Source organism: Rattus norvegicus, chromosome 1 (genome assembly GCF_036323735.1).
Source record: "Rattus norvegicus strain BN/NHsdMcwi chromosome 1, GRCr8, whole genome shotgun sequence".
In the NCBI taxonomy this organism is placed as follows: domain Eukaryota; kingdom Metazoa; phylum Chordata; class Mammalia; order Rodentia; family Muridae; genus Rattus; species Rattus norvegicus.
This window is the reverse complement of record NC_086019.1, coordinates 52,195,698-52,208,316: the sequence shown is the minus strand read 5'-3', so window position 1 is coordinate 52,208,316 and position 12,619 is coordinate 52,195,698. Positions and strand designations below refer to the sequence as shown.

At 42.7% G+C, this 12,619-nt stretch overlaps 1 protein-coding gene across 14 annotated transcripts in view; it reads left to right on the top strand.

The window, feature by feature from the left end:
• Nucleotides 1-12,619, top strand: part of Prkn (parkin RBR E3 ubiquitin protein ligase) — a 1,193,833-nt gene that overhangs the window by 221,926 nt on the left and 959,288 nt on the right. For all 14 annotated transcript variants that reach the window (XM_063272040.1, XM_063272046.1, XM_039088710.2 and 11 more), the window contains 1 exon segment: nucleotides 2,964-3,127. In XM_063272040.1, coding sequence (XP_063128110.1) covers nucleotides 2,964-3,127 — 164 coding nt within the window.

Below are 12,619 nucleotides of genomic sequence, written 5' to 3'. Positions count from 1 at the left end.
CCATACACTGCCACGTTTTCTTGATATTTAGTATTTTTCCTGAATTTCCTATCCTTCTAGTTTTCACCTTTTCTAGATATTTAAAAGCTGTTCGGTCTTCTGCTCTTGAGTCTTCTGCACCGTATGTTCTCTATTCTATTTCACTGTTTCAGAACCGTTGTCCCCCATTCCCTGGAATCGCTTTCCCCCTTTTCTTTCCTATCCCGTTTTCTTCTGTATAGGTAATACATCACATTAGGACGTGAGCTTTTGCTCTACTGTTGTTAATCTTTTCTATCATGAGAAAAGGACTATGTTCTTCCTTCTGAGGTCTTAGGCAGCTTTGCTAGGAATGGGATGAGCTATATATGAACTCCAATTTCATTACAAAGAAGCTGATGCCCACAGGAAAGTGACTATAGTTCTCTGGACTTCATGTACAGCTCTACTGAATAGTAGCACTGTGCTGCCCAGATTACAGAGGGCTCAGAAAAGACCTCTCTTGCAGCATATGTAAGTGCCTGGCCATCACTGGCACAATAATTATTATCTAAATATTATTAATCAGATGATCTCAGTCAAGTTGATAATTATTCAGCATTAGATCCACAATTAAACATAACAGAGACATACATGGATGGATATCCACTAACGTAGCATCATCCAAAGTCTGCCCATTTTTCAGGTTCATGTTTTTGAGAATTGAAGAGGGAAGGTTGATGTTTACCTTTAGCCCACTGAACAAAAAGGAATGGCAGGGTTTGTGTCTGAAGGCTGCATTTGTAACCTTGTGCTACAGTACTTTCCTGAGGGAGCTCTTCGCCATGTCGCACATGCAAAGGTACTAAAGAACAGGAAAGGGTTCCAACAAGTGTGTTGGCTTTTCTGGTTTGGGGCAGGAGAGTAGGGCAGTAATTCCAACTTGTTCAACCATGAGTGGCCCTTTGCCTTTCCATGTATGTGTCTAGACTGGAGTTCTGGTCGCACACTAATATAGGGTTTTTCAGGTAACTGTATAAAAGGAGAAGAAAAATAACAAGAAACCAGGCCAGGAACCAGAGCTTCCAAACCCATGTGTAGCTTCTCATCTTCAGCCAGGACAGAACCACAACAAGGATAAGAATTGAGGTTCCTTGGAAGAATGGGGAATAGAGGTGAGCAAGTCACAGAGACCAAGGGGACCACCTGAAGACCCACAGAGTCAACTAACCCAGGACCATGAGGGCTCACAGAGCCTGCGCCACTAATGAGGGAGCATGCAGGAGCTGGACCTAGGCCCCTGCACATTTATAGCAAACAGAACAAGTAGAACAGGGCCTATCTCAGTCTCTGTTCCCTGCCATTGGATCCCCTCCTCCTCCCTGAACTGCCTGGTTGGGCCTCAGTGGGAAAGGATGTACCTACTGGGACTAGACATCCCAAGGTGGGGTGGCACCCGATGGAGGCTCTCTTTATCTGAGGAGGAGGAAGAGGGCAATGGGGAAAGAATTTTTAATGATGGGACTGGAAATAGAGGAGGGAGAGGGGCTGTGATTGGGGTGAAAAGTGAATTTTAAAAGTATTTAAAAAATGCTTGTTAAAGAGAGGGAAGTGGGGGCTGGGGGTCAGAATTGAGGTTCCTGTCCCTAAAGTTAACTAGAAAGCTCCTATGTCAGTCTCACACCATTATTTAATAGTTTGTATGCTGTTTTGAAGAAATCTTTAAATTAAAAATAAAAAATATACTACAAAACTAAAAACAGACTAATTGAAGAAGCTAAATGATGTAAGAACTTAGAAAATATTATTTGTTTGTTTTATTTTATTTAAGACAGGGCCTCACTATGTAGTCTAGACCATTCTAGAAGTTGCTTCATAGAGCAGTCTGGCCTAGAACTCACAGAGATCCAGCTGCTCTGCTCTGGAGTATTGAGATTAAAGACATGCACTACCCCACCTGGCTCAAGAGACTAGACAGTAAGAGCCTGATATGGAGTAGTCATGTGGGTCCCCTAACAAGTGGAAGGTGGGGGGTTATCTCCATCTCTGTTCCCTGCCATTAGGTCCCCTTTCCCCTACCTGGACTGCCTCATTGTTGGGCCTCAATGGGAGAGAATGTGCTTAGACCTGCTGGGACTAGACTAGATATCTCAGGGTGGGGTGGTACTCAGTGAGGGCTCCCTTTATTTGAGGAGTAAATGAGAGGGCAATGGGGGAGGGGTAAAAAGGCAGATAGTTGGAAACAGCAGGCAAATGGAAGAAATGCTATATATGGTTTGACAAGGGGAATGAGAAGACACTGTGGGAGACATCATGGTATCTAGCCAGAGCCTAATGAAGAGAGTGGTGGCTACAGCAGAGATGATGTCACTTCAAGATCTCTTTAGAAATCCACTGTGACCTGTGAACTAAGAACACAGGGTGCAAATTCCTTACACAGTGAGCAGAGGCCTTCACAGAACCTAGACTCAAAGCCTTGCCTGGAGTTCTTTCACAGAGCCCAGCGTCCTATCATAGGGCCCATGCTCTCTTCAGCTGTCTGCATAGTGCCTTCCATTTCTAACATTTCTTTCTGGGGCAGCCACATTCTGCCTTTGAGTTTAATGCAGTGGACTCTGTGGAGGGAATGAGCATTTGTTCAGTCTGTTGGAGCAGAATATTCTATACACTCATGGGAATCTCGAGATTCCAATCAAGCAAATTCTCCGCTTGATTCCCTCTGTTCCAGAAGGACTGTGAAAGGCACAAAGCAGTCTTGGTTTGCAGGTCACTGGCCAGGGTATAAGCAGGAAACACCTTGGGAAAACTGTTTTTGTTTCTGTTTTTTGTTTTTTTTTTTTCTAACTATTGCTCTATAGAATAAACTTCTCTGTTATAAATGAGAGAAAATTTTTGTCATTCACTGGAGGGCAGGTGAGGGGCAAGAGGCTTCAGAGACATTTCACTGGCCATTAAAGGCTTGGAGTAATGTTCTTTCTTCTCTCTCTGCCCCTGGTCTTGTCTAGTGTTTGTCAGGTTCAACTCCAGCTATGGCTTCCCAGTGGAGGTCGATTCTGACACCAGCATCTTCCAGCTCAAGGAAGTGGTTGCTAAGCGACAGGGGGTTCCAGCTGACCAGCTGCGAGTGATTTTTGCTGGGAAGGAGCTGCAGAATCACCTGACAGTACAGGTGAGTCTCCCTGGGTGGGTGGTCCCTGGGATGTAGCCAGGGCCAAGGCCCTTGCAGTTTATGCTGCCAATCTGACATTCATGCCTGAGATCTAATAGAATAAATAGTGCCTGGGGATTCCTTGAACTTTACTCCACACGGCTTCATTAATTCTGACCTTCTTAATTATGCATTAAAACAGTATGCAGGAAGGACTGGAGGAACAAGTGTGAGTGAGCCAAGAGGGGGAGAAAGAAGCCAGGCGCTCGGCTTAGTGAATAAATGTTTACTGACTGAGGGAGCAGGAAGGCACAATTTCTGGGTCTGTTCAATTTTTACCTTCCTTATTCCATTTGAATCTTAATGAAGAAGGATTCAAATAAATTGTTCCCTATAAGGCTGCTCAGCCCAAGCTCTGTGAGGGATTTACAACCCGACTGTGACCCCTGGAGGACACTCACAGCTGCTGCCTGGACTACAGCAGACACTGGCCCAGGGCCCCATTTGCCGAGGGCTCTGAGCGGTGGATAGGCAGCCTGGAAATTACACAGCAAAAGTCCATCTTCGTATCTCCAAGCATATACAGAGTTATCCCTGGCCTACACCCCGATACAGAACCAAGTGAACCATGGGGTTCTGCTTCCTGTGTATCTGGCCCCTGCTGTGCCATGGAAACCCTCTTCTTTATGGCATCTTGTACATTTGGAGAAATGAGTTTTGCAGGCATCCAAGGAACTGGTTAGCAATCGATGCGCAGGCCGGTTGCCTAGAATGAGAGAACAGTGAGTGTTTTGGAGGGAAGTTCAGCAGAAATGGCCACATTTACTCAAGTGATTAGAAGCAGGGAAAAGCTCGTTCCCTCCTCTCGGTGTATGGTGGAATTGAGCCCCTGCTCCCAGTTGGATGGGGATCTGTGTTGTATTCAGACCTCAGACTGCCTAGTCCCGTCAGTCCTCTTGTGGACTGAGGTGTTCGCTGCTTTGTGAAAAGCTTTTTGGAATGTGGGTGTACAAAGAAACTATAGAAATGCAAATCACTTCTGCTATTCTCCCTGCCCCCGCTGGTGGCAGTAGGACTCACGCCCATTGTGCAGAAACTGCTGTGCCTTGCTTTCCTGCTATTTGTTTTCATAAGGGAAGTGCCTGTGCTAAGAAGTGTTTTGATTTTGTTTTTTATTTCAGTCAACTAAAAAGCTTTCTGCCATTCCTGCCAACTTCTAAACCTAAGTGGTCTCCTTCTCAAATAAATGGTTCTAAAGCTGTTTCTTGAGTCCAGATAGACTTTATTATGAGAACCATTAGATTTTAAAGCCCCTTCGCCTGTACAAGGTGGGGCGAGTGTAACAGTTAGCTGTTCCTTATTCAGTAAGATTAACTGCTGTGGGGGACTGATTTTTATAAAAATCTATGCATTGTTTCAACAGTATTAGCTTGGTTCACACTTTTAGAGCTTCCAGTGCTCAGAGCTTCTCAGGGGCTTGGGTGAAAAGGAGTTCATTCCAGAAGTCTGCTCTTTACCCGCTTAGGGCTCTAAAGTAAAGGAATTCGAGATCAAACTGTCTGCCAGCACCACATAGGATGAAATCATTGAGGTGCCATGAGGTCCAGCCTATAGTACGCACATGCTATGCATAGTTAATGCTGTATAGCCCATAGATATCGTGATGTTTCAAAGGTGCAGACTGGGAAGGTACCAGGACAGAGCTCCCAAATGGACTGAATCCAGATGAGGATTCCTCTGGTGGAAGGACAGCACCCTCCACAGCCTCGGGAGGGAAGATGGGCTTCGTCCTTCCGGAAGCTGGAGGCGATACTGAAGACAGAGGGAAAGATGGAGTCGGCAGGGCATTTGACAGAATCCTGACAGACCTGGCCCTGCAGTGAACGGGATTCCATAAAACGCCATGGGAAGGGAGCTGAATTTCCAGGGGTGCTGAGAGTTTATGAGGAGTGGATATTTATGGAGAGATATTTAACTAACCGTTGGAACCTGGGTCTGGATGTAGGGTGCAAATTTAATATTCACAGATAGTTGCCCAGAGAGAAATACTTTTACAGCAAGTGAAATAGATTCAATCACCAAGGGCTGAGCACAAAGCAGTATGAGTATCCTCATTTCGGTGACAAGGACGCGTGTCAGGAAGTACAGTCCACCCAACTGGCACTCTTGAGGCTTTCCTACAGACTCTAAATTCCGAGACTTAAAACATAAAAGCAGAACATAGCTGTTCTTAGGGGCTGAGGGGATCATTCAGTGACAAAGGTTGTCACAGAAACACAAAAACCTGAATTCAGATCCCAGAACCCACTTTAAGCCTGACGTAGCGATAGCCCTATACAGTTGCTTGTAATTCCAGTGCTCTTAAGGGGACATCAGAAGCTAACAGGGCAGCTAGCCTGGCAGCAGTAAACAAGACACCCTGCCGCAAATTCAGTGAAGGTGGGAACTGACATGTGTGCTTGTCCACACACACACACACACACACACACACACACGAATGTGTTTGTGCATATAAACACTGTACACATAGACACAAAGTTTTTTTTTTTTTAATTTCTGTTATAAGCAATGGGAATTTGGTGAAAGTGACAGAGGACTCTGTAATATGTTCAGCTCCACTTATCACTGAAAGGAAGCAGACATACTTGGAGAGTTCTCAGAGGAGAAATGCTGTCTATCAAGCTCGGCCACATGGACTAGCCCCTGCCTTTATGAATGGCTGACACTTGCGTCAAGTCATAATGAGTGTGAGTCGATTTTGCATCCATTAAGACTGTTTTCCTTAACATAATATCATGCTAAGCACATGCATGGTATTCTAACAGTGTTGATATCTTCATCTACCTATTAAATCTTTAGATTGTGTCCAGTTTTTAATGTAACAAATCAAGGCAAATGGATGTTAACACACAGGATACACATTGGAGAATTTGGCTTCTTTGTCTCACATTGCTCATTTTAAAGGCAGAAATAACTGAGCCCTGCAGTCTTGCTGAAACTTTGTAAGGAAAGGAATGTGTCCGTTCATGTGAAAGGGTTATGTATAAGCCTACGTTTACAAATGTGTGTCATTGTTAACTGTGGGTATCCTGATGGCCGTTCTTAGATCATCTCAAGACTCCCCTCAGACATCATAATCCATGCGTGTAAAATAAGCTAGAGATGAGGTAGCAGTAACAGTGCAAGCGTCATGCTATGCTGTGTATGTGTGCATGTATGTGTGCTCTATTTCCCCACTATAACAAACAGAAAAAGCCCCATTTTCTTCCTTCCCTAAGAGTTCCTGTCAGCTCTTGCAACCGAGTACTAAAAGCCCACTTGAGTCACTCTTCTCCATTTAGCCAAACACAACACACTGCATGTCAAAATTCCTCAAATCACCCTCTGTAATTTCAAATTTGTTATTAAAAATTATACAAGGAAAATGAATTCTAGTACAGTTGTTTATATCCCAAACTGTGAACTTTACCATTATATTGGCTTACTCTGGGCAAACATCTGTGTGTATGTGTGGTGTGTGTGTGTGTGTGTGTGTGTGTGTGTGTGTGTGTGTGAATGTGTGGTGTGAACTTTACCATTATATTAACTGCTGCAATGAGAGAGACTTTAGTATCTATTTGGACTTTTGAGCAGAATTAATTGTATTTTCACTAAATGCTTTGCTGTTAATAGATCAGCAGAGGGTTAGTCAGAATATTAGTCAGGGTCCTCTCGCAAAATAGAACCAATAAATAAAGTGTTTGTGTCATGTGTGTGTGTGTGTGTGTGTGTGTGAGTGTGTGTGTGTGTGTGTGATTTGTATTATATGCTATATATTAGCTATAACACTGGACTTATTTATAAAGGTGCATTATTAGAAATTAACTCTCGTCATTAAGGAGGCTGAAAGGTCCCCAGATCTGCACTCTGCAGGTGAAAACCTCAGAGAATCACCAGTGATGCTCCAAGCCAATATGCAGGTCTCTGAGCCAAAGCCAGAAGTACAGCCCTAGTTCAAGGCCTACCCCAGGCAGAGCTAACATTTTAGTTCAAGTCTAAAGGCAAGAAGAAGAATGATGCTCTCCCTCAAGATGGTGGAGGGGAATTCCCTTTTCTTAGCCCTCAGCTCTTTTGCCCCATAACAGAGATGCTCAGCGGACAGGACAAGGCCACCTCACACTAGGAGGCAGCCTGTTTACTCAGTCCACCAGCACAGGCACTGACCTCATTCAGAGACACAGGTCAGACCCAGAATAAGCTTTGACAATTGTCCAGGCTGCTCCCCTTGAAGTAAAATTAACCATTAGCAGAAACGTGGGATACATTGTTTAAATGTGGCCTGTAGGGAAGTTATTTAATTTGTATTCTCTCTGTAATGATGAATTGAACTTTCAGCACACACACAGAATAAAGTAGAAATGTATGTTTTACGTCGTGTCTTAGTCAGTGTTCTACTGCTGTGAAGAGACGCCATGACCACAGCAATTCTTATTAAGAAAAGCAGCAGCAGTCAGGGCTCACAGTTCCAGATTTAGTCCACTCTCATCATGGCAGGGAGCTGCCAATACACAGGCAGACATGGTGCTTGAGAAGTTGTGAACTTAACATCCAGATCCACGGGTAGCAGGAAGAGAAAGGCTGTGGGTGTGGAATAGACTTTCTGAGACCCCAAAGCCTACCCCCAGTGACATACTTCCTCCAACAAGGCCACATCTACTCCAACAAGTTCATACCTCCTGATCCTTAAAAATAGTCACTCCCTGGTGTCCAAGCATCCAGGCCTATGGCAAGCCTTCTTAATTCAAACTACCCCATGTAGGAATTTACTGTTATATAGGATTTACCCAAATATCCACAAATTTCATTGAACAGTACTTTATGTCTAAAATACACACACACACACACACACACACACACACACACACACACACACACAGAGGTATGAACATATGGACACATACACACACTTGGAGACTTGCTTTATTTAAATGATTCTAGTAAGTATAGTACTGACTATACTTACTAGTAAGTATGACTATCTTTCAGAGTTTTCTGATATCAATAGATCTGAGCTGAGAACAAGGATAATTCGATTTTAATAACTAACGATGTTTTCCTTGGTGGCCATTCCATATATTTCAAAGGCTGTAACTAGTAGTCCTGGCTTTAACTGATGAAGTCAGACATGTTAGTAGTTGAGAAAAATGAGGCTACTATAAACTCCAAGAACACATACACGTTACTATAGGAGACAGACCCCTTTCAGCATGTCCCTAATTACGCTAATTTTTTAAAAAGAGCTAAACTAGGTTCTTCCAAATACTATGAATTGTGTCTAATTCACATGACTGTTGTTAAACTGAATTATTGAAAGCTGGAGTTTTTTTCATGCCCCTTTAATCCTCCCAGTATTACCATTGCCCTTTCATTAGAATTAGATCAGCTTTTGCTGACTCTAGTATTAATACATGTTACATATATATATATATATATATATATATATATATATCCTTTTTAATCAATGGCTCTCAATTATGTCCCTCTGGCTCTCCTGGAACTTGATGTATAGACCAGGCTAGCCTTGTATTCAGAGTTCCATCTCCCTCCACCTCCTAAGGGTTAGAGAGGCACCACCTGCCCAGCTCACTTTGTTTTAACGAAAGAGAACCATAAAAGCACGTCTGTGACTCTGCCTTTGTGGCTTTAATTAATTAGTGTTTCTCTTTGTTCAATGGTAGTAGCCATGCCATCACTTAACAACCCCCAATTTCCCCCTTTGACATTGTCATTTTGCTAATGTACCTAGGTGCACTGAAAAAATAAAAATTAAAAAAAAACTTTGGTATTTTTGGAATTTTTAATAAACCCTTTCAGCGATTTCAATTTTGAAAAGCTAGCAAACTATGTCCATATTAGAGCTTCTTTGTAAAGACCTGGCCCATTGCATGCTCTGAGTTCTTTTCTATTTAAATGTACAGTTGTCTGGATTTTAGCATTCTTTGCTATTTTTGCACAGTTCTAGAACATGCTTGTGACTGTTTGGTCATTATTATGTAGGTTTGTATTCTACAGTGTGAGCTCACAATATGAGCTGCTGAGGGAGAAAAATGAAGGTATATGAGGTACTCAAAGCTTGTACAGGTGAATGAAAACCAGATGCTATACTGACGAAAACATGCAGCAGGAGGGGTACACGTTCTCCCTGGGGTTTCCCCCATCTTTCTTTTTTTTCCCTTTTCACAATTTGTAGAGGCACAGTCTATGTAAAACTGTAGTGCTTCGAGGATGAGAGAAACTCTATTAAAATCAGCCCAGAACAAAATGCTTACGTAGGTATAGTCCTGGCAAACTGAGATTCTGGGCATTGTATCTCAGATTTTAGAGCCTCAGTTTGACCAAGGATGAAAGTGTTCCATGAGGCTTCTTTGCAGGTACTTTGGGAAACAATATCTCAATACTAAAGTCTCCTGACAGTTTTAATAATAAAAATGTAAGCAGGTATGATGTCCTAGCTGGTGAAAGAGTACAAGACTAATGTAAAAAACAATATCAAGCATTAACAAAAAAAAAAAGCCAACATGGAATTCCACTTCTTAAGGATGCACTTTTAGAAGATGGTCAGAGCTTGAGAAATGTAGAGGAAAATAAAAGAAGAAAGAAAAGAAATAAAACAAAACCAAGACAAGGACAGCAAAGCCCAGAGAGGGGGTTGAGAACTCTGTTCCAGAGAAGCCAGGTCAGCGCTCTTCCCTGTACACCCTACCCCGAGTTAGCACCCTCGGAAGCCTGTATATTACATACAATGCAAGTGCAGCAGCATTCTGAAGATTACACTGAGCAAAGACCCCACTGAACAAGGACCCACAGATCCCCGGCAATCCCTTTATACCGTTATCCCAGAACTGGGACTGATGAAGGTGTCACCCCAGAAATTCCAATGGGCAAAGGAAAGAAAGAAAGAAGAAAAGAGCCTCAATAACTCCCTGCCTTGTCAAAGGTCCAGAAAAGAAGCCACCCAGTAGTCCAGAAATCCAGCAGCACCATCTGCTGCAGTCTAACAACACAGGAAGCTGAGTGCGTAGGCAGACTCTTCATGGTCTCACAGGTCTAAATACCCACGATTAGCATTCAATTACAGAACCTTTGCCAAGTATTTCACCCAAATAAGAAGTAAATAATTCTTGACCACAGTGTACTCAGTCGAGCATATTTTCCAAATTCAATTGAGACACTTGTAGTACAATGTCAGGAACTAACTGGGTACTTCATATAGCCACTGTTGTTTGTTTACAGAAAACACTCATTCAAAATGCTCTCCCTTTATTGATAACATGCATTAAGGTAATAGAATTTAGGGATGAAATGATTTCATTTGTAAACTGAATTTATTTTAAATTGTTCCACTTTCTCTATTGAATACAAGGCAGAAGGAAGTGAGATAAATTTAGTGTTGAATGCATTTCCACCATGAATTATTGTTTGTGTATGAGAAAATTTTGAAAATGACAGCTTAAGTAGCCGATATAATGCATTTCTCCTGTGATTACATGACAGAGGGAAGCCAGGTCAACTGGTATTCTATCCAGAGAGCAGCAAGAGAATGATTTCCCTGTACACATGCTTACAGTTGTGTGAACTCCATCTCAGTTACTGTGGGACTGGTGCAAGCATCTTTCCTGCCTCGTGCCTTGCCAGTAGAACAGATCGCTACCCCCATCATTCCTGAGGGCCACATGAATCCAGGCTGATACTGACCGGGCTGATTGGTACTGATCAGTGGCAGACTCTGGAACGATAGCATGGGATCCGTACACAGCAGGCGCCGGACTTCAGGAACTGTCTTACTTCTGAGCGATGGTACAATTTAGTATGAAAATGTAGATCACTTCTCTTGTTGTATAATTCAGACCCACAGAAATATTCATTTCTTATTCATTTCTTTTTAAACGATTCCTCAACCTTTCTATTCCCTTGTTGGCATGTAAGACATCTTTGAAAACTGCCACAGATAAGCAATTACTCGAAAAAAGATTTAAGAGTGGTGGTCCTCTTAGCTTGTAAGTGGCTGAAGGAGACCCAGAGTTTGTGACTTACCAGGCTCATCTTGCTACTGTCCAGGTGGAGCTCAAATCCCAAGGCTGTTGGCCTATGAGAGAGACAAACTCAGGAGCAGCCAGCCCTCCAAGCTCCACACAGAAGATGCCCTGGATTAGAGTTTGTAATATACACACCTGTCCCGTAGGAAGCCCTGAAAGGGAGGGATTCACAGCCAAGACTATTCATGGTGTCCTAGTTTCAAATACCCATTCCATTGTCTCTACAGCCCTGCACTGCACTTAGACTCCTTCATCCGGTTGTCTGGGTATCGTTAGAGACGTTGTTTAGTGGCATAGTGCTGCTTTAAGTGAAACAGGAGAAGCAAGAGTTTGTGTCCAAGTCTCCAGTACTATTAGGAACCAGAAGATTTTTTGACCCAAATTCTCCTTCTCTGTCTTTCCCTTCTTTTCTCTCTCTCTCTCTCTCTCTCTCTCTCTCTCTCTCTCTCTCTCTCTCTCTCTTTCTATTTTTTAACCAGGAAATGTTAACAAGCCAGTTAATGTTGTCAGAGAACAAGAGCAGTAAAAACATGTCCTTGAGAAAGCTCTGTGGAGGTTCAGGATGACATTCAAGTTTACATCTGTCTTCTGTTGTTGTTGTTGTTAACAGACTTGAGTGACATGTTTAGTTAGTTGGGTAACAGTATTTTCTATTTTATTTCCTTTAGTTATAATTTATATGTCAAAATTAAGATAATTCAATCTTAACCTTAGAGGTGTACAGAAAATTAAGTAGGAATAGGGGAATTTTGCTTTATTGTCTGACTGTGCTTGGTCCACCTATTTTTGCTTTATTAAGCACTGCGCTTACTGTTGGTAAGAGTACAATCTCCATACACTGTTTAGCAGGAGAAACTCAATTAACAGAAATCAACCTCAGAGAAATGACCGTTGCCACGGCAACCTCTGTAAGGCCCAGAAGGATGTGCTGGCTGGTTTCTGTGGCCACATGCTAAAACAGGACACGGACTCATTCAAATAGAAGAAATCCATGGAAATTGCTGATGTGTTACAAACTCCTGTGTAGATAGCTCTAAAAACCCAAGTATATATGTCACCCTGACACACACACACACACACACACACACACACACACACACACACACACACGCACCCAGGCACATTCACTTGCAGATGCTGCTCATGGGAAGATGCTCCAGCCTTTATGACTGCATCAGAAGTTCACTTCACTGAGGAATTTTTGCCATTGAAACCTTCCTATCATTGATCCTGGCTGGCTTGCCTTTTCAAGTGTCAGTCAGCCTAGTCTTACTGTACAGCCTAATTATGGCCTAGAGCTTACTCCCTAAATTAATAAAACATTCTGACATAAGAGGCACAAAAGAGGATGGCAGGAGCCAGTGAAGTTTGTGTTAGGGAACATCCTCAAACTCAGTCTCAAACAGACGCCATTTGAAAGCTTTGCTGAGGCTGCTTC